Source organism: Lissotriton helveticus, chromosome 9, assembly GCF_964261635.1.
Source record: "Lissotriton helveticus chromosome 9, aLisHel1.1, whole genome shotgun sequence".
Lineage (NCBI taxonomy): Eukaryota > Metazoa > Chordata > Amphibia > Caudata > Salamandridae > Lissotriton > Lissotriton helveticus.
The window spans coordinates 462,311,157-462,334,726 of NC_136070.1; the positions used below are offsets into that span (position 1 = coordinate 462,311,157).

At 38.6% G+C, this 23,570-nt stretch overlaps 1 protein-coding gene across 1 annotated transcript in view; it reads left to right on the plus strand.

The window, feature by feature from the left end:
• ADSS1 (adenylosuccinate synthase 1) overlaps positions 1 to 23,570 on the plus strand; it is a 475,994-nt gene that overhangs the window by 263,134 nt on the left and 189,290 nt on the right. The window contains exon 5 of the mRNA XM_078660279.1: positions 19,987 to 20,053. Within this exon, the coding sequence (XP_078516405.1) occupies positions 19,987 to 20,053 (67 nt within the window). The remainder of the gene's footprint in view (positions 1 to 19,986; positions 20,054 to 23,570) is intronic.

The window sequence follows — 23,570 nt, forward strand, 5'->3', positions numbered from 1 at the left end:
TTGTTAGGTCCTGGGGACCTCCTCACCCATGGCTGTTTCTTTTTAATTAAAGGGGAGGGGGTCACATGGGCCCATCCCTGAGCCTAATTAGAACCTGGGGCCCCGTCTCCCAGGGCTTATTTTTATGAAAGGGGAGATGGGCCTCGTCCCCCTTCCCCAACCCTTATTAGGCCCCCGGGACCCCATTTCCCATGGACTTTTTTTTTTAAATAAAGGGGAGGGTGCCACATGGCCCCCCTCCCTGAGCTATATTAGGCCCTGAGGACCCCATGCCTCATTTTTTTTAAAAAGGAGGGGGGGCTGAACGACCCGGCTCCCTGAGCTATTATCAGCCCCGCGGACCCCATCCCCCAGGGCCCGTATTATTAAAGGTGGGTGCCCTGGAGCCCACCCAGGACACCCACCATAGTATTGTTGGGGGCGCAGTAGGAGCACCAAGGCCTCCTTGGGCCCAGCCAACTCCCTGCATGTAGCAGGAGCCGCATTACTCCCCCATATGGAGAAGCTACTAATGCTGCTCTCTGTGAGCAAGAGCAACAATTTGATCTCTTTTGCTGCCCGCATCAGTGTAGGAAAGGAAACAGATCAAAACAGATCAAAAGTCCACTTCCAGTGGACTGGAGCATTTTTAAAGGTCCCGTCCGTGGTTAGCAAACTTAATGATTGCTCCCTCCTGGTGGGGGATTCAAAAAAGCTTGTGTCAGGCAAGAGCAAACACTGATTTCCCTCTCGCTCTGGTGAAGGGGTGGGATCCTCTGGACATAGCTTGTGAGCCTGGCGGTAAGGAACAGTAAATACATTATAATTATCCCCTGCCTTGAGAGAAGACTCCCATGGTGAGGGCAACATTACTTTTTTCTTTTTAAAAAGAAAATCCTGTTTGAGAATTTTTTTTGAAAACAAGAATACTGTTTGCTAAAGGTCCCAGGATCAAACAATAACATGCACTTGCAAGAACCAATGTGGCGGTGGTTCCTGACAATACCTTTATAAATAACTGCTTGCTTGGCAGTCATTTATAAAGTAGGTAGGAAGTCTCTCCACCATGGATTAGGAGTACTTTTCTCCCTCCCATGGAGGACTCATGGGTCACCCACCGTGAATTAAATGGAGGGTGGGAGGTTAATTAATTAATAATTGAATGACAGTTATTTATTGAATTGATCATTAATTATTTTAATTAATAATAACTATGTGAAATGATGAATGTTTATTATTTTTCATTACATATATCTGAATAACACAGTCTTAAATATACTCCAGCTTAGAACTGGTGAAAGTCAAGCATAACACATAGTCAACCACGGTTACTGCAACACCCTCCCATAGAAAATAAAGGAGGCAGATTCTTATACTAAAGCTCATATGAATGAAGTTGAATAAAATGAACTTATTTTAACTTTTCAAAAATATAAAGAAATTTCATTTAATAATAAAAAATACAATAATGAAACTTAAATGTTAGTTTATTATAAAATATGTAAATAACCTTTTTTTAATTTAAACATTAATATAACCTTTTTAAATACTTAAATCAATGTAAACTAATTCTAAACATTCTAAACATAACTTTAAATAGTTTTACTACAGATTACTTACTTAGTTTTTTTTAAACTTTAGGGGGTAAGTTGTTTATTTAAATCTTAAGAAAAATAATTTTACTTTAATTTAATGAATTAGAAATGTAATTGTTGAAACATTAAATTTATAAGGATATAGATTTTTTGGGATCACTGACACAATATCGTTGTAAGGAATATCATTGTCAAAAATATTGGAAAACCAATATCATTTACCTCAATATCATGAACCTATACTTATAATGGTAAGTACAAAATGATCAGAAAAAATATATTGTTGACACTTATAATTTATATATACACATAAGCCATTTCTTCACTCAATTAAGACACGCACTCCAGTGCGTAACAAATGATAAGGCATTCGTAATGCTTTTGCAGATATTTAATCCAGTGCAATCACTAACTAACAAGGGTTGCCTTTTATCCCAGTATTCTGTCCTTCGGCCAATCAACTTTGGCCCTTTCGAATCATGGAAATTGTAGTTCATGTGTCATCTACAAAGGGAATACCATTACAAACAAAAACAACTCATTTCATGCCAATCACAGTGTGGAAAATAATAATAGATATGCCCTACTACTCCTAAATAGGAAGAGTTCTAATGAGGTTGAATCCTGACACTTTGGAGGGGTAAAATGTACTATTCCACTTCAGTCTATACAACAGTAGGGAAAGTGTTGGATTTCGGAGGGGTGAAACTTACTATTCACACACTAGTTTGTGCAGCAGTAAGGAAAGTAAGTAATGGATTTCAGAGGGGTAAAATGTACTATTTCCACTCCTACCAGCGCAACAGTAGGGAAAGTGTCAAATTGCAAAGAGGTTCATTTTACTATTCCTACTGCAGTCTAAACACTAGACAGGAAAGTATTTAACCCCTTCGCTGCTCATGACGAGCTCAGCTCGTCATGCAGTACACTGATCGTGTGCTTATGACGAGCTGACCTTGTCATGAACAATGGTAAATCTGGGCATGCAGCACAGGAGGGGAAAACCTCTAGCAGCCAAGGTGTTAAAGCAACTAAAATATACATAAAATAAACAAGTATTCCTTCAATTATATAATTAAATTGACAATATAATTAATTGTTAATTATTTATTCCTTAATTTATTTCCCACCCTATCACCCTACAAACCAAACATCCTGCTATGACACTGTAAATTACTATAAAATTAAATAAAACAATATAAATGGCTTAACATTTCAAGCTAAATTAAAAAAAACTTTTGTTTAAACAATAGTAGCACATCAATATTTTTATTTTTTTTATTTTTTTATTAAAGCACCTTATGAGATTTGGGATGGAGAGATGCAGATGTCTGAGCCACAGAAATTGTGGCATCTTTCTTTTAAGCTGCTTTATAAAATAGTTAAACCATCAAACTTAAAAAGAAATCACCTCTTTACGGTTAACAGGCTCTATTGGACACCATATAAATTAGCAACGTTTGTAACAGATGTCCCCCCAAAATGTTGTAGATGTGGTGTGCTGGGTGCTGATGACAGACATATGTTTTGCGAATGCCCTCTGTTAGAGGATTACTGGTCCACAGTGTTAAAGGCTATAAATGAAATTTTATGTGCCAACATTAAAATAAGCCTAGCATTCATAATGTTGGGAGCAGAAGATAAACAGAGTCCGCCCCTTACTAGTGATAAGCAGGCCCTGCTCTTTTATCTTTTATCTTTTATCTTGCTAGGCGAAAAATTTGTAAAAAAAAATGGATTGAAGCTGCCCCACCCCTTTGGATAGACTGGCTACAGGCGGTAAAAAGTACTAGTAAAATGGATACTGATTTAGAGACCAATACGCATTCTAAGATGTGGGAGGCTTTCCAGAATTAGAGTGGTATTATAAGAACGTAAAACCTAACTCTATCAGTCCTATGATTACACCTGCGTGGTACGTGTAACCAGGGCACTGGAAGGGCATGTGCACAGGTCTGTTGAACTATTGCAAAAAGACTGGGGAGGTGCAGAACAGCTGGCAGGGTGTTATTTGCATACAATGGTGGTATGAGGACAATTTTTTTTTAAAGTAGCACCTCAAATTAATATATCAACTAAAGCACATTCAAATAATAAAAAAACGATATTTTTAGCCACTAATTATTTGAAATGTTATCAAAAACCTCAATATGATTAGAATGATATTCTTGTCAACAATATTTGTGCATCACTATATTTGTGTATCAAGATATTTATAGTCTGATATTTCTATCTACCAATATTTTTCAGCTGATATTTTGTCCAAATCCCTACATTTACAAAAAATATTTGATATTAATTTACAGTCATATTAAACATGAAATATTTTTACTAATTTTTATTTACGTTTAACAAACATTTAACCTTTTCCCCCAAGCTTTAGCATTGGGAGATCTCCAACCTAGTGTTGGAGGCTTCTACCTACATGTGAAAAGTTACAAGTCGTAGCTTAACACTTGTAAATTAGGCTCTCCATTCTCTATAGGGCAGGTAAGTCTGCAACAGGGGTCCTCAAACTGGGGCTCGCCCTCCTAAGGGGTGGGGGGGGTCCTCTGAAGTGGGGCAACAAAGTTTGTAGACCATGGGTCTTCATGTTACAGTAGCTTTACATTGTTTATGGTGACTAGGCAAAAGTAGTAAAGTTACTAAAAGTGTAAGAGTAAACTTACATATGTAGATCTACTCACATATAAGTTTACCTTATTGAATAGTTCCCTTAATCTTTCTACTAGTATGGGGTGATCTACACTATTGAAAGCCCCAGATATTTCTAATAACAACATACAGGATGCATAATTCTTGTTATTTGCAGCTTATAGAGTGGCAGTTTAGTCTCTGTTTCTGAAAGAAATTTTAACTTTGACATCATCTTCTCATCATGCTCCCTGACTAGTGTTTAAGATTACCTAAATTCACAAAACCAGAAATGGTTAAACAAGGCATTTTGCTTTAAAATGTAGTTCTGGAAATCTTTAAATGCCAGCTCATGCCTCTTCAAATGCATCTGATGTCTGCTAGTATAGTCACCCTCTTAGGCAGGAAGTTGAGTTAGGCAGTCTTTGCATGGTACAGTGAAAGTCACTGTTTTCCAATCTTTATTCATTTAATGCTTTGGTTGCCATGTAATTCTATTAAAACCTATTTAAAAGCTTAGAATCTATTTACCTATTAGCCTCTCACACTTTGAGATGCACTCGCCACTTCCAAACACATCCAAAAAGATATAGCTATCAAATTGTTAAAGCCAATAAACATGTTCAAATAAATGAACTCCACCAAATACCTGGTTATTTCATTTGCTGACTCTGGATGGTCTGAAATATACAAAGTTGCATAAGCAGATGTGAAGAAATAGAAGACAGAACTAATAATCTAAAAAGTCTTTTTGTAATGCTCTAATCCCATTTTAGGAGTCGGCAAAACTTTACTGACTCCTAAAATGTGATTGCGAATAAATGCTGATTAAAGGGGCATGTTGTAGGCTACCCTTCCAAATACCAAATCAGTATACCATTTATGTTTTGCAACTGAAATTCAGTTTCAAAACGTTGAAAAATTACCGACACATGAGACAGGAAGGTAAGCTAGTTGCAAAAAGTGTAGTAAGTCATTTGAAAAATAGAAGGGGTCTCCATGGGGTCCTTCCCCTTTGTGAATGTTATAAAAAAGTTTGTTGGGGAGTAGGCAGTGGTCCACTTTTTTACAGAAAACTGGATGCATTTAAAAACATTTACTTTATTATAAGGCAATCAGAGGCACAGCGATCTGCTCAGCTTGGCAAGTCAACATTGTTGTGATTGCCACCAATAGGAGTGAGTTACTGTTTGCGACAAGCTCTTTAACATTCATGTAAATGTAAATGTACAGGAATTTATACAGCGCAACTCACCAAGCGGTTTCTAAGCGCTTGCTTTGGGAACCCGTCCTGGTATTCCCCTGTGAGATACCCACGGCAGGGTATCCGCAAGGTGAAAGCCAGGCATCCCGCCGCGAGGGGCCGTTGTGGAGATTAAGCAAGCTATTGCCCAGAGTCGCAGAGTGTGAACCCGTGAATTGAGTAGGCACCGGAGCTCGGATTGTTGAGTCCATGGACATTTTAGGACTCAAGACCCCGCCGAGCCGGGAATTGAACCCTGGTCCCGGGCTGACCTCTGCTTCCAGGTCTGCCTCCTCTAACCAGTGAGCCACACTTCTCCGAGGAAGGTTGCATCATGACCCACCCTGAATCAGAATTTTACGAACAAACTATTTGTACCTAGGTTAGTTCATAAAATTCTTTACTGGTTGCAACATACTAGCCGCATATTATTATATTATTACCAGTGTTTGCAAACAGTATTTAGTACATCCGCCCCATTTTCCTTTGCATCCTCACTTTAAGGGATGTTTTGTTTTCAGTGACCTTCACCTACTCTGTAGGGAATCACCTCACATGCAAGCCACTTCCTCATAACTCATGCAAGCTCAGCAGAAAAGCCCCCTTGTTCCCTGTATCCTGCAAACCTTAAAATGTTCATACAACCACTGTGCTGAAATAGAAACGGAAAATGTGGTTAAAGCTAACTAATTTCTTGACAAAGTTTATTGGTTCCAAAATAATAGAGCCTCTAACAATCACCCTACAATATATTTGAGAAATTAGGTAATTGGCATTTTACACTACATCAGATTACTCAATGTACACAATATGGGACTTTAGATCGGAGGCTTTCAGACCGAGATCGTCGGTTTCAATTCTGACAGCTTCATTACAATGGAGGCTTTTGGTTTGAAAACCAGCCGGACATTCCAGCTGGCTTCCGATGGGCTCAAGGAGCCCATCTGCCAGTCAGAACTGAGACATAATCCATATGGGTGGCGTTTTACACCGTCTGAATTACGTTGTCAGTTTCCAGCAGGTTTTCCATGCCGGGAAACCCTGTCGGAAAGCGACTTTCGGGGCCCCTAGCAGGGCCTCTTTAGACAGGTGTCAAGGGGAGTTGATCCCTGCACTGTGTGGCAGGCACCGTGAGGGTCCTGCCATGCGGCCCAGGAAAGAACACAAACTCCCTTTTCTGTATGGGAGCTTGTGCTGCGACCGGTTTCTGACCACAGCACAAGCTCCCATACAGAAAATGGAGCTTGCGACTGAACTATGTGCGGTTGCATCATAATTAAGCAGTCGGGACCACCAACCAGAGGTCAGTCAGATCCGTATCCATAATGGCCCTGCACTGTGTGGCAGGCACCATGAGGGTCCTGCCACGCGTTCCAGGAAAGAACACAAACTCCCTTTTCTGTATGGGAGTTTGTGCTGCGACCGGTTTCCGACCACAGCACAAGCTCCCATACAGAAAATGGAGCTTGCGACTGAACCATGTGCAGTTGCATCATAATTAAGCAGTTGGGACCACCAACCAGAGGTAATCAGATCCGTGCGTCCGCCTGAAATCGCAATAATTCCCTTAGACTCAAAGCGTTATCTGTTGTGTGTGCCTCCAAATGTTTGTGCATCTCCCCTTTGATGCACAAAACCAGGTAGGTCCTTGGTATTGATCCAGCGGGCTATAGAAAATATATCATAAACTACGCTACCCAATTTCATAACCTATAAACAAAATTCTAAACTATACATGGACCCATTTATGAACCTGATATATTTTTGGGCCTACTGAATCAGGTGGTCAGAATAAATCTATATACACATTATCTACACACTATATACAATTTTATACATTTGCAGAAAGAATATTGTCATTAGAATAAAACCCAACCATTTAAACGACCACCATAGGCGACGTGATCTAGCTAAAGGTAACCTATACTTCTAAATAACCAAGACCAGCTTGTTTGTCAAAAGTAAGATTTTATTTTCTAAATTATGGTATATAAGTTGTAAGTTTTATAAATGAAATTTATTAGCAATAAAGCAAGCATGATAGTAAGAAATATGGAAAAATACAATTTAAGCAATTGAATCAATTTTAAAGAAATTATATAAAGTTTAGCATTTCTAAAACCTATTTCCCTAACTGAGCTAAATAGACAGAAATTAAAGTAAAGTTCTTTGAGGATTCTTACGTGCTCCACGCAAAGTCCAGCAGCACATCACCCTCATCGGAAAGTCAGAAAGCAGCAGCCAGCCCAACCCTAAGGGCATGACTTTTTATACCTTTCTACGCTAACTAAACTAGCAAAGGAAAGTTTTCAGAAATACTCGACGTCCCATTGGCTGAGAGTGACAAGTGACATGTCACCCGATTCTTAAAAAGTTCCACAAAATCATGTCTTACAAAGACCATTGTCTCTTCCACGTGAAGCCAGAGGCTTCCTGCGATTGCAACTTTGTTTTAAGTCATCCTCGCAGCTTCCATAGTCTTACAGTGCAACTTCCGCGGATGCCAAGTTAAGGACTGACAAAAAGTTCACTTTCGACCTTGGCCATGTCCGACAGAATGATGTCAGCTCATCAGTTTTTGCCTTATGAATGCAGCTTCAATAAACGTTTTAATTCAGAATGGGCGTCTCGTGACTTTCTGCAGAATTATAGATCAGCTTTTATTTTGCGGCTCAAATAGCTAGGCCTCAAAAGCAGGCAACTTATGATTTCTAGTATAAAACAAACACAAGAAAAGTATTAATGTAAGAAATAAAGTATATTCTGTATCCACCCCATGGTTTACTAAATAATTAACCCACCCGATTAATCAAATGTTACCTAGCCATTGCAAACAAATAAAGCAGCGTTTATATTTACCAGTCTCCGTTTTTCAATGAGACCCATATGCACCTAGAATAGTAGAAATGACATCACACAGACAAGAAAAAGCAAAACAAGCACATGCTTATTTTAAATATGCAGCAGTTAGTAATGACAAAAACGAAAACAATAAATTATTTTATTATTTTGCACGAACAAAAAGATGCAACATTTATGCACGTTTATGAGCACACATGTTAGTCCCCCCACGTGTAAAGTTTAATCTAGGTTGTATTAGCACGACATATCACAAATCATTAATAATTTTATTCATGTTATGGAAATGTGACTTTGCGAGTTTAAACAAAATTTTGTTTTCTATCTCGCTCCATCAACTCCCTCATCTGGTGATTAACAAATCACCACACCAGCACTCAAAAATTTGGTAAATTTAATTTATAAGAAATCGATTCAAATTCATTGTATTAGTAAACCTAAAAGTCTGTTTCAGCATAATCCTTGCAATTAACATGACGCTCTCTATGTAACTCCTGCAACTCAATCTCCCTTTCCTCTTCTTTTCTGAGTTTATAAATTCTCTTCTTTTCTCTTAAATGCTTCTTTCTTTTATGCAACAGACAACCTACTTTAGTCAAAATAAAAATGAATATAATTATAATCAAAGGTGCCAGAATCTTGCCAAGAATTGAACTTCCGATATTATGAAACCAGTTTTTAATTGCTTGAAACCTATTTGAAAGTTTCCCAGTAAAATCTTCTTCTTCTAAAGGAATTATTTCAGAATGCATTTGTGTAATATTCTTAATATACATTTCAATATTTTTACTTTCATCCGGTATATATGTACAGCAATGTTGGACATGTAAAATGCCACAGACTCCTCCCTCCTTTGCTAGGAGTATGTCTAAAGCAAGACGGTCTTGAATTACCATGGATCTAATTGCAATAACTTCAACATTCACTAATTGAAATCCATCAGCAGTGTCAGTTGATAATCTATCAACTATAGTGGACAATTTTCTGATTCTCCCTGCATTTAGGGTTATACCAACAAAAGGTATTACAGCTTGGAAAATATCTCCCAGAACTTCAGTAAAAGTTTCTCTTTTAGCTCTATTTACATAATTGTGAATTTTAAATAATCCTTCTGAATCTCTGTCAACATGAAACACTTTAGGAAAAACAATTCCCACATAACAAGTTCCATACCAATGGTCTGGAAGGTTGTAGTAGGCTTTGTCACCACAGACAAAATAAATTCCAGGAAAGATAGGATCTTTTCCACCTTTAAATCCCCAACCTCCCATAATCTGATAAGTATCTTCACAGTTGCTTGCACCTACAAAATAATTATCAAAAAGTGTGTTATCTCTTCTAATGCAAAGCTTTCCACTAACAGGTTTGTCTATGTGAATTGCAATATTTTCAAGCATTTTGCCATTTAGTTTCTCATCCTCTTTTTGCCAGAATGATGACTTAGTCTGCTTGACTAATTCATTTCTCTTATAAATTGCTCTTCTCTCCTCAACCATATTCAGAAATTTCTTCCCTTCAGCACTTAATTTACATGTTAGATTATTCTTGTAAGCATACTCATAAGTGAGTTCGTTAGTAACAAGGAAATATTCTCTTAATTGTTTAGCTTTCTTATGCTTATTTAAAGCATTATCAATCTTGACATTAGCAAAAATCTCATCATAATTTGAATAGTAATATTCTAAACGACCGGTTTGATAAAATAAACTAGTTAATACACTACATGTAACAGCATAAGTGAGAGGAAGCATATTATATGTTACTCCCTCAGAAACAGAAGCGGGCAACTTAACGCATACATAACAATCCTTTGCATCCATTACCTTTACATATTCACTCAAAAGCTTTGTGAAAGTATTGCTTGAAAAATCACCTATTGATTTATCTTGATGAATGTTAGGCTGATGATCAATTACTTTTGCAGATGCACTATGTTTAGTTTGGCTAACCAGAGCTTTGCTTGTTAAATTAACTTTGTGTAATTCTCTATTCATTTCTAAAGGTATAATCACAGCTAGTACCAACCAGAGCAGAACTAAAATGAGCAGACATACCAGAGTCATCTTACAGCATCTTTTAAAAACAGAACATCTTGAAGTGCTCTCCTTAATGTAAGGCATTTTTAGGTTAGTTTTAGCCTCAAAAATAAAATAAAAAATAAATTTTAAAATTTATATACACCCCCCTTTTAAAATATATTTTTCTTTTATAACCCTAAACAAGATTTCTTCGACCTTATGTCATACATAAGTTTTCTTCTACTAAACAGTTTTTCTTCGACCTTGTGTCAACTAACAGCATTTCTTCAGCCTTTTGCCAATTCAATAAATTTGTACTTCAATCATTGTCACTAATTTCTTGGATTTCGTTTTCTTCTTCACTACTATCATATATGTCTATAACAGGTGGAATTACTAAGTAAGTCCACTCAGGAGACTTGTATTTTTGGTTTGGTCTAATTATCCTCTTCCCTTTTCTTGATATTACTTCAATTTTTCTTCCAACTCCAACTTCTTTTCCAGGACTCTTTTGACTACTGATTTCTTCAACTTGTTCTATTGGCTTTTTAATCAATCTGACTCTCAATCTTCCACCAGGCCAGTAGTCTGCTTTTCTCACGTACTTTTTCTTTGGTTCAGAATTATTCGATTCAGATTTCCAAGTCCTTTTCTTTCTGCTTTCACTTCCACCTTCCACGTCACTTTCCTCAGTTTCGTAGTCTGAAATTTCAATTGACTCAGGAACTTCTCTATTCGGCAATTTTACTCCTTCAGGAACTTCACTTTGTCTTCCATCACTGGTACTCGGTAATTCGTTCTCCTCCTCTTCCTCAATTACCTCTAGCTTCCCAGATTTCGGATTTTTGTTCCTTACTTCAGAGCTTGTTCTCTGCCTTTCGATACTCTCCTGGTCTGAAACTTCTTTTGGTTCAGCTTCTTTGTCTTCAATAGAGACAACCGAATCCTCAGTTATCTTTCCTTTTAGCAGATTCTCTTCACCTTCAGAATCTATTTCAATTATTTCTAAGTCTTTTCTTGTCAGATTTCCATTCACTGGCACAGTTTCCAGATGTCGACTTTCTTGTCGATCTTCAGAATCTGGAATTACTTCACCTTCTGTTCTGTCTTCTGCTTCAGAATCAGAGTCATCTGTGGTATCACTTTCAACATCAGAATTCTCAGGAGTTGGTATTGGAATAGTATGACTTGGATGAATCCAACGCTTCAATCCTCTGCACTTTACAGCATTAGTAGTGATCAAGATTACCTGCCTAGGTTTCTGCCATCTAGGAGATAGACAATTCCTCCTCCGATGTACTTTCGTTCTGACCCAGTCTCCAGGTCTCAAATCATGTGTCAAAACTTTGTCATTTGATTGAGCTTCAGTTCCCACCTGATTAGACACAGAAGTTACCATATCAGATAACCTTTTACAGTAATCCAAAATTGCACTGTCATTTATGCTCAACAGTTTACCTACAGGTACAAAAGCTTGCCTCATAACTCTTCCCATCAAAATTTCATGAGGACTCAAACCTGTCTTTTTATCTGGTGTACTTCTTATTGACATCAAAACAAGTGGAAGAGCATCAGTCCACTTCACTCCTGTCTCTAGACACATTTTCCCAATTCTGTTTTTGATAGTTCCATTTATTTGTTCAACTACACCTGATGCCTCTGGTCTGTATGCACAGTGTATTTTCTGCTCAATACTCATAGCTTCGCAAATTAATTTCAACAGTTTGTTATCAAAATGACTTCCTCCATCACTCTCAATAGTGACTGGAAAACCGTACCTTGGGATGATTTCTCTGAGCATTAGTTTTGCTACTGTAATTGAATCACAATGTCGTGTAGGAAAAGCCTCTACCCACCTTGAGAACAAGCATACAATTACAAGTACATATTTCAAACAGTTGTGTAAGGGCATTTCAATGAAATCTATTTGCAACCTGGTGAAGGGACCACCTTCTCGACCAATTATTCCTGTCCCCACCACTGATTTTCTGTTTGGATTCATTTGTTGGCATGACAAACACCTTTGACAAAAAGATTCTGCAATGGTTCTAAATTTGGTATTGAACCATGTTTCTTTAAACAGTCTGACCATAGAATCTCTTCCTAAATGTGCAGGACCATGATATAATCTGGCCATGTCAGAAATCATGCAATTTGGTAAAACTACTCTCCCATCTTTGTAAACCCACACTCCATCTTCATCACGTTGTCTACAATCTGATCTTAACCATAGGTCTTTTTCTTCATCTTCTGCTTCGTTTTGTAAATCTCTAATCTCATTCCATGTTTCTACAACAGTTGTTAGCATTAATGAATTTGAATCAGTTTCTGTACTTCTATTCCGATTGTAAGAATAATTTTTCCTTGCGCAGTACTTTGCTGTTTCATCTGCGAAGGCATTTCCTTTGGAAATATAATCAGTTCCTCTAGTGTGCGCTGCACACTTGACTATGGCAATTTCTTTTGGCAATTGTATTGCTTCAATTAATCTTCTAATGAAAACAGCATTTTTAATTGGTGACCCTGTTGATGTCATGTATCCTCTCTGTGACCAGAGTTGTCCATAATCATGCACAACTCCGTACCCATACTGGCTATCAGTAATGATGGTAACTCTTATATCCTTTGATACTTCACATGCACGAATTAAAGCAATCAATTCAGCCACTTGTGCTGAACGAACTCCTTCAAGACATGATGCTTCTTTAATGTTTTCAACTGTACAAACTGAGTATGAAGCTTTCAAGACACCACCTTCGGATCTTAAGCATGAGCCATCTACAAAGTAGACAAAATCCGATTCAGGCAAAGGTCTGTCTTTGATGTCTTTTCTTGGTTTTGTGCAGAATTCCATGACATCTAAACATTCATGTTCTGTCTCAATGTCATTAACGATTTCTGAATCAGGCAGTAATGTAGAAGGATTCAGATTCAAACATCTTGAAATTGATACATTATCTGCTCCTAGTATGATTTTCTCATACTTTGTCAATCTGCTACTTGTTAAATGTTGAGTCTTACCTCTTGTCAGTAATATTTCAACTGAATGAGGCACAAAAACTTTCACAGGAAATCCCATAATGATTCCTTCACTTTGTTCAAGACTGATACTTGTAGCTGCAACTGCTTTTAAACAACCTGGTAATGCTTTTGCAATTGGATCAAGAACTGCAGAGAAATATGCAATAGGTTTCTTTAGGTTTCCATGTCTCTGAATTAACACAGATAATGCACATCCTTCTCTCTCACTGCAATACAGTTCAAAATCTTTCTCATAATTTGGCATACCCAAAGCAGGAGCTTGGCATAAGCTCTTTTTCAAGTTTTCAAAAGATTCCATCTCAACATCACTGAGAATAATTGGATCTTTTACATCTGATTTGGTCAGTCTTTGTAGTGGTTTCGCAATTACTGAAAATCCACTTATCCATTGTCGACAGTAACCTACCATTCCCAAGAACATTCTGACCTGTCTTTGTGTTCTTGGCGGTAACATTGCTTGAATCATTTTTATTCTCTCTATTGTTACTTGTCTTTTTCCCTTTGCAATTCTGTGACCAAGATATTTCACTTCCTGTTTGCAAAACTGTAGTTTTGCTGGGGACACTTTATGTCCTTCTTCTGCAAGGCGATTTAACAGAATTATTGTGTCTGTTACACAATTTTCTCTTGTCTTTGCAGCTATTAACAAATCATCAATATACTGCACCAACGTAGACCTACCTGGTAAGTCTAAATCTTCTAATGATCTTTTTAACAGTTCGTTAAAGATTGAAGGACTTTCTGTATAGCCCTGAGGGATTCTTGTCCATCCAAGGGTCTTACCTTGGAATCTGAAAGCAAAGATTTCATAACTGTCTGGGTGTAGAGGAACAGTAAAGAATGCATTGCAAAGGTCAATGACTGTGTACCATTCAGCATCATATGGAATCTGAAATAGAATTACTGCTGGATTTGGAACCACAGGACAACATGGAATAACAATTTGATTAACCTTTCTCAGATCTTGTACGATCCTAAATGTTCCGTTAGCCTTTTTAACTCCCATAATTGGTGAATTACAAGAGCTACTCTTCATTTCTTCCAATACACCTTGCTTGATTAATTTTTCAATTACAGGTGTAATACCTTCAATTGTCTCTGTTTTCATTTTATATTGTGGAGTGTTTGGAAATTCTATTCCCTGCTTCAATGCAATTTTAACAGGATCTACGTTTTTCATCAGACCCATCTCATTCCCAGTAAAATCCCATATTTCAGATTTCACTGTTTCTTTTAGCTCTTCAGGTAAATCTTTTTCTTCAAATGCAGGAAACAATTTTGTTTCTTCTGCTTCCATCATCATCATTGTCATTCTGTACAAACCATCTTCCTCCATTGTTTGTAATTCAACTCCTTCAGGAGAACAATATATTCTGCAATTCATTTTACATAGGATGTCTCTACCTAATAGATTTACTGGACTACTATTACAAACCACAAATCTGTGTTTGTCTCTGTAATTTCCAATTTCAACTGGTACTGGATCAGTTAAGTCTGTTTTAATTTGCTGATTACTTACTCCGACAACTTGGATGGTATCCCCAGAGAGAGGTAGGTTTTCAATTTCCACTGATCTAACAGTAGAACGGGTAGCACCAGTGTCCACTAGAAAGGTGATGTCTACATCATTAACTTTCCCGTTTACATAAGGACCAGACTGGTCAACCTCAAGAGTGGCTCCAACAACACACTCTTCCTCCTCTCTCGGGCACCGTCAGCAATAATCATCAGAATCACTGTCTTGGCTTTCTGTTAATAAAAATTGTTGTGAAGCATTTTGCATTTGAACCCTTTGCTGCTTTTGCTGTTTTTGTGGTTTTATTACCTGTTCACATCCCTGAAATCCCACGTTTGGATTATATTTTTGAACTCCCCCACAATTCGGAAAAGGTGGTTGTGGCAACTGGTCCTGTCGATTATTCACCTGTTGTTGTTGCTGTTGTTGTAATTGTCGCTGAATATTAAATTCATTTAACCCCTGTTGCATCTGTAGCTGTTGCTGCACGTTAACACCATTCTGCATCTGTGGATTCAATAAGGGATTCTTTAAGTTTCTAGGAGGATGAGGACACTCGTCCCTCCAATGTCCAATTTCGCCACAATTAAAACAAGGTAATCTTTGTTTCAGCTCTTCTATTTTTGGGCTAAATTTCTTTTGGAAATTATTACCTTTAAACTTTCCTTGTATCTGGTTCGTATTTCCAGTTTGAACAAAATTAGTGTTCTTATTTCCCATGCTGGCAATCTGTTGCTCAGCCACTTTTACCTGTGCCCACATGGCTTTCTCCTTCAGCTTCTTCTGTTTTACTTCTAATTCATCGCTACAATATTTTGCTTTTCTCAGAATATCATCTATAGATAGTGCTTGCCATCCGACAATGCTAGTTCTGATCATTTCTCTTATTTCAGGTTTTAGTCCATAAACAAATCTATAGATAAAATGACTCATGTCTTTCTCATCTAATTTTTCATAACCACTGTATTGTTTAAAGATTAACAGTAGTCTTTCATAAAAAGAATGAACTGATTCTTTTGTTTCCTGCTCTGTTCTTTCTATTTTAACCCAATCAACTTCTTTGGGTGGAATTTTGTTTTTCATCCAAACAATTACTTTCTCATAAAAATCCATTACAAGTGGATTTGGGGCACCTGTTTCTTTAATTCGCTCAGGTTCTGTTTTTGGCCAACTAATAGATATTTTACATTCTGTCCAAAGATCAGATGGAACAACAATGTCAAAAAATCCATCCAAATCAATCCACAGAACTTTTGACACTTTGATAAATCTATCGACTTGCCTGTACCACTCAACAGGTTTCTCTCTTAATTTAGGAAAATCATTTGTGAATAACAGAATGTCTTGTCTCGACCATGGGACATGAACATATCCTCCACCTGCAACTTCTCTCATTGGAAATTGTTTTGACAATTTTTCCAATCTTTCATCTTCCTTTCTTTTGGTCCATTTCACTCTCCATTTGTTCAGTTCTCCTAGCTTTTTGATATAGACAATTAAATCTTTAATGTGAACTATTCTTCCCATTGAGTTCAAACTCTCAATGTCGCTTTCTGAGAAATCTAATCTGTAATGTTTTGCAAAATTCTTTTGTTTACTCACATCGATTTCAAGTTCTGCAGCTAGATCCTCTAATTGATCATATTTATTTTTCGTTTTCCATTGAATACTTTTGCAAATGAATAATAGTTCATCATCCCGATAGTAATTTAAACTATCTGGGCCAATTGTTCCAATTATTAATTCTTCTATATTTGCTTTTAATTTGGCCACATCAAGCTTCGGTGTGGTTACCCTGACTTCAGGACTCCCTACATCTGACATAGCACCCATTGGTGTTTTTGGAGATAAATCCTCATTAAAGGTTAAATCAGGCATTCTCGATCTAGAAGTGTTTAATTCAGTCAAGTCTGAATAAAATTTTTCAGCAGGCTTTTGAATTTCTGTATTTAAAGGAATAGTTAATCCAGTTTTGTTTGTATTTCTTTGATCAAATACAGGTTGAACAGGACCTATTGTTACTGGAACTGTGACAACTTCCATGCCTTTTGTCATTCTTTTAATTAATTCTTCTTTAGACCTTAAGTATTCATTATAATCATCATCCTCAACATTTCTTGTCTCTCTTGTATAATCTTTTGGAGGTTCCCTTGCTCTTGGAGTCATTGAAAAATGTCTACCCTCATTTCGAGCATTCTCAAATTCTGGTCTTCTAGGAGTTTCAGTAATTTCACAATTATTTGGATAAAGTTTAGGAGCTTCATTAATTGGAGGTGCACTCGGTGAAGTTTCAGTAGAAACCACCGGAGTAGACCATGATCTAGAAGGTCTCAAAGGCTGATTAGACTGTTTATTACAGATGGCTTGCGTGACTAATTTCTCGCCACACAATCTATACCGGTATAGCTTACAGATAGGCACGAAAAACGAACTTAACGAGTGTTAAAACATTGATCCTATTTTCATACCATGACGCAATCCTTAGCAACCGACATGTTACCTTGGTTACCGCTTAGCAACCATCCTCTGCTACCAGATAATTGATCCAGCGGGCTATAGAAAATATATCATAAACTACGCTACCCAATTTCATAACCTATAAACAAAATTCTAAACTATACATGGACCCATTTATGAACCTGATATATTTTTGGGCCTACTGAATCAGGTGGTCAGAATAAATCTATATACACATTATCTACACACTATATACAATTTTATACATTTGCAGAAAGAATATTGTCATTAGAATAAAACCCAACCATTTAAACGACCACCATAGGCGACGTGATCTAGCTAAAGGTAACCTATACTTCTAAATAACCAAGACCAGCTTGTTTGTCAAAAGTAAGATTTTATTTTCTAAATTATGGTATATAAGTTGTAAGTTTTATAAATGAAATTTATTAGCAATAAAGCAAGCATGATAGTAAGAAATATGGAAAAATACAATTTAAGCAATTGAATCAATTTTAAAGAAATTATATAAAGTTTAGCATTTCTAAAACCTATTTCCCTAACTGAGCTAAATAGACAGAAATTAAAGTAAAGTTCTTTGAGGATTCTTACGTGCTCCACGCAAAGTCCAGCAGCACATCACCCTCATCGGAAAGTCAGAAAGCAGCAGCCAGCCCAACCCTAAGGGCATGACTTTTTATACCTTTCTACGCTAACTAAACTAGCAAAGGAAAGTTTTCAGAAATACTCGACGTCCCATTGGCTGAGAGTGACAAGTGACATGTCACCCGATTCTTAAAAAGTTCCACAAAATCATGTCTTACAAAGACCATTGTCTCTTCCACGTGAAGCCAGAGGCTTCCTGCGATTGCAACTTTGTTTTAAGTCATCCTCGCAGCTTCCATAGTCTTACAGTGCAACTTCCGCGGATGCCAAGTTAAGGACTGACAAAAAGTTCACTTTCGACCTTGGCCATGTCCGACAGAATGATGTCAGCTCATCAGTTTTTGCCTTATGAATGCAGCTTCAATAAACGTTTTAATTCAGAATGGGCGTCTCGTGACTTTCTGCAGAATTATAGATCAGCTTTTATTTTGCGGCTCAAATAGCTAGGCCTCAAAAGCAGGCAACTTATGATTTCTAGTATAAAACAAACACAAGAAAAGTATTAATGTAAGAAATAAAGTATATTCTGTATCCACCCCATGGTTTACTAAATAATTAACCCACCCGATTAATCAAATGTTACCTAGCCATTGCAAACAAATAAAGCAGCGTTTATATTTACCAGTCTCCGTTTTTCAATGAGACCCATATGCACCTAGAATAGTAGAAATGACATCACACAGACAAGAAAAAGCAAAACAAGCACATGCTTATTTTAAATATGCAGCAGTTAGTAATGACAAAAACGAAAACAATAAATTATTTTATTATTTTGCACGAACAAAAAGATGCAACATTTATGCACGTTTATGAGCACACATGTTAGTCCCCCCACGTGTAAAGTTTAATCTAGGTTGTATTAGCACGACATATCACAAATCATTAATAATTTTATTCATGTTATGGAAATGTGACTTTGCGAGTTTAAACAAAATTTTGTTTTCTATCTCGCTCCATCAGTATACAATGTTTATGTATGGGATTACTTGGAGAGGTATTGGGGCACCAATGACTACAGAGGTCCAAGTATCTTGCGAAACATCCATCTTTTTCCATATTTATCGTAGCAAAATTTGACCTTACAAAGAAAGAGACATCTCCAGCTGTAGCAAGCTTGGTGGGCTTGAAAGTCGAGACTGAGAGCATCCAGGATGAGTAATGGATAGGGTTCTGTGGGTCTCTGGATTTCTTTCCTAAAGTCCCAATCATTCCTGTCCCGAAAAGCTTACCGAGAGGTTTTCCACTTATTGCCTTTGGACAATTTTTGTATGCATATCCATGATTCTCAGGCTCTCCCATTCATCACATCCTCCATCTTAATGTGTATATGTTTAACCTACAGAGGAACAGTCTTAATGACCTTGAGTTCAATGCAGCAAATTTTCTTTAGTCTTTTTTATAGCGCAAACCAGACCCAAAGATATTGAGGTGCTTCACATGAGCACTGTTTACATTACATTAGTTCATATTCAAATTTTCCAGTCACAGGAGATGTAGCACCTGATTACTAGCTTGGTGGTGTGGCAGCTGGCCTCCACGCCAGTGCCCAGCTGCCACACGGCCCACCAGATTATGAGTTCATTCATGGTCTGGTGGGCAGTGCTTTGATGGTCCCACGATGGTGCCTTTCAAAGGCTCATATCAGAGCCTTGCAAAGTATTGTCCCCAAGGTCCTAGACTTGTCTAGCTCCCTAGCCAGTTACCTACTGTTCAGCCTATTATTGACATTGAGAGGAAACTTGTTGATGACTACCTCTTTATTTAGTGTGCGAAGATCTACATAGAGGCGCAACTCCCCCCTTGTTAAAGGCTTAAAGATCCTGGTTGATAGAAGCTTATTTTTTATGCTTGTCAGATGCTTTTGCATTCCCTGCAGAGAAATTCACAGTTGTGTCAACTGCTTATGAACAGTTTCCCCGTTCCACACTCAGTGTCCAAATTAAAATAATCTTTTGCTGTTTGTCTATTGTTTTGCAGTTTGTGACTTTCATCAGGCTGTTGATGGACTTCAAGAAGTACAACGAGAAGCACAAGAGGGGAAAAAGTAATTATATATCATAATCTTAGTACTGTTAGCAACTTTTAAATTTTTAGGTTTAAATCATTTTTATTGAAATTTTTAAACAAACAATGTCATAGATAACACGGTAAAAATAGCAATGGGATAGCGCATGGTCATTAAACTGGGTACCAAATTAAATTCACTGTAAAGTCCCAACCTCTGTCCTCCCACACACCCACAAACAAAATAAAAACCAACAAGAAAAGGAAAGGGAAAGGGTTCTCCTTGGTTGTAATCTATAACATGTCGCCACTCTCTCCCTTTGCTCCTTCGTCTCTGCCCCTCTGTCCCAGGGGTTCAGCTGGTAGTTTGTGGTGACTCCCCTTCCGTGTCCGGAGCAATGAATAGGCCAGGGTAGGGAGTGAGATTATCAAGTCACAATAGTCACAAGTATTTAGGGCAGGTTAGTTCCCTCATCTCTGTACTAAGTATAGATAGGAACGGTGCCAGTAGTCTGTAAACGAGTCCCCCTTCCCTTGTAGTGTGAGTGTACCAGTCTTGGTGCGTCGGAATCTTATTGGTGCCCGAGTGGGTTAGTATGTTCTGGAGTGCTGCTCCCAGCGCTATACCCATCTGCCTCTGCGGGATTTAAGAGGGAAGGTGATATTGTTAGGTAAGCCTTATACAATATAGGCTTGAAGCGCGGGATTTATGTATTCAAATGGCTATCAATGTCCGATAGGACTAGTTCCCAATACCTAGAGAGGTGTGCACATTCCCATAGTAAGTGAGTTAAAGTTCCCTCCTCTCCGCATTGTCTCCAGCAGTGTGAGAGGCAGTTAGGATTATATCCGTGTATTCTGGGCGGGGTGAGGTACCAATAAGTGTCTATTTTGGTTGCAATTTCAATACTAGAGACATTCCGTGCTGTATGGCGCACGCGGTAATAGATAATCGCCCCATTCCTCCTGCAAGAGTGTTCGGCCCAGCTCAGTTTTCCATCTTCGTTGCCCGGACGTGGAGGCCGCTTGCTCAGGGGGCCGCAGCATACGATAGAGTTTAGTGATAAGGTGCGTATTTGCTGTCTTAGTGTGTAGCCACCTTTCGTATGATGTTAGCTTTCTCTGGGCCTCGGGATGAACCTGAAGGTGCATCACCCAGTGTCTCACTTGGTGGTAGCAGTATCACTCAGACTCAGGCAAAGCGAATGTGGATTTGAGATCAGCAAACGTTAGGGGGCCCTCTGTGTCAAACATGTGCCCAATGGAAAGGCATCCATGCGCCTCCCAGTGATGGAACACCTTCCAGTCCAGTCCGGGGGAGAATTCCTCATTGCCACTTATGGTGGTGAGGGGTGACAGAAAGGAGGTCAAATTATACTTAATCACCATGGAGTCCCATGCTCGCAAAGTCGTGTTAATGATTGGTGAGTTATGTATGCCTTCTGGACGCTGTGATTTGCGTAGAAAGGGGACCCCCCCCATAGAGCCTGCCCTGCGAGCGCCCGCTCAATAAATAGCCAGTGTTTCTCTGACTTGCTGCACAACCATTCCAAAAGAATGCGCAACTGGGCGGCCTGGAGGTAGCAGATCAAATTGGGGACTCCCAATCCCCCCTCTCCAGTTGGTCTATAACTTTTCTCCCTGCTCATTCGGGTCTTCTTATTAGCCCAGACAAACAAGCAAATCTCCTCTTGTAATTGTTTAAGGATTCCTGTGGGGTGGTACAGGAAGAGTTTGAAATATATATATACAGGATTTTGGGTAAGATGTTCATTTTAACCTCTGCCACTTTGCGCAACCAGGAGAAGTTGGCCAGTTCCACATGCACCTGAGACAGGTGCTGTTTATAATTCAAAGCTGCTGTGTTATGGGTGGATTTAGTAAGTTGGATCCCCAGGTATGGAATAGATCCCATGTCCCACTGGAGCGGGATTGAGTGTGCCAGAGCTTCCTTGGTGGACTGATGGAGTGAGAACCCCATAGCTTGGGATTTCGCCACGTGGATTTTGAAGCCAGACGCTGCCGCAAATCTCTCTAGCTCAGCGAAGAAGGCGGGGATAGATCTCTGAGGTTTTTCCAAAATGGCAAACACATCATTAGCGTATAGGCTTATGGCATGTGCGTCCCCCCCCAAACTGCATTCCGCAGATCTGTTGGTTCTCCTGCACTCTTTGTGCCACTTGCTCCATGTAGAGCGTGAACAGCAGCGGGAAAAGCGGGCACCGTTGCCTAGTGCCCCAGGAGATCTGGAAAGGCTCAGAGGAGCGCCCGTTAACACACACCATAGCACCCATTTTAAACAACGGCCTACCACTCTGAACCGCGCCAGGACAATCTTCAAGTACCCACAATTCACCCGATCAAAGGATTTTTCGGTGTCAATCGATACCATAACCCGTTCCGTGTCCTGGCGTTGCACTTTGTCCAGAAGGCGGAATATCCTCCTCATGTTATCACTACATTGCCTGGTGGCTACAAAGCTGGACTGATCCGGGTCTATTAGTCCTGGCTTCATTGGACCTAAGCAATCTGCTAATATGCCTGTGAGAAGCCTAAATCGACATTTAGGAGTGATATTGGTCTATAAGAGGCACAGTACCTGACATCCTTTCCTGGTTTTGGGATCACTACGTTAGAGGCACCCATCATTGTCGGAGGGAGGGCTCCAGTATCCCCTATTGCAATATATAATCTAGTAAGGATGGCGGCAAGTGATGCCCAGAAGGTCTTGTAGAAGATATTAGAGAAGCCATCCAGGCCCGGTGATTTGTGAAGTTTGAGGCAAGATATAGCCAAAATCACCTCCTCGATTTGGATGGGCAATCAAGGCTAGCCGCCTGGTCTGGAGTGAGCTTTGGGAGGTTGGCTCCCTGTACGTGAGAGTGGGAGTTTTGTTCTGGTAGTTGTTTTTTTTTATTTTTTATTTTTTTATTGAAGTCCTTTAGTGACATCATTAATCATAGTACAACAACTAAATTTATCAAATGTCATATCATATAACATAGTCAGCCGGGGAATACAACCATCCATTGTCGTTAATTTTCATCTACAATATCTTATATACAATTAATCAAATTTTCCTAACCCCCCTATCTTCTGAGCATAAATTTGTTCGCTTTTCCTAACTCTCTTTATTTTCTGTAGCCATTCCTGCACAGAAGGGATCTGCTCTAAACGCCAATTCTGCAATAGCAGCGATCTAGCCACTGCCATTGCGATATACACAAGTTTTGCCAGCTGGTCTGAAAGCTTAAGATCCGGATCGAAACCATACAACATTAGTTTTACATTCAAGGGAATCATAATTTTATAATAAGTTTGAAGAAAAACAAAAATTCCATCCCAGAATGTCTTAATTTTGGGAACAATGGACCATTATATGAGACCAGTTGGCCGGAGCATATTGTAAACATCTAAAACAATTAGATGAATTATTAGTATACATTTTAGCGATAACCGCAGGTGTACGATACAGTAGCCATTTACTGAAAAATAGCATTCTGCGCCAATTGGCGCCCCTTAGTACACTGATATTAAATTTGTTAATGGTCTTCCAA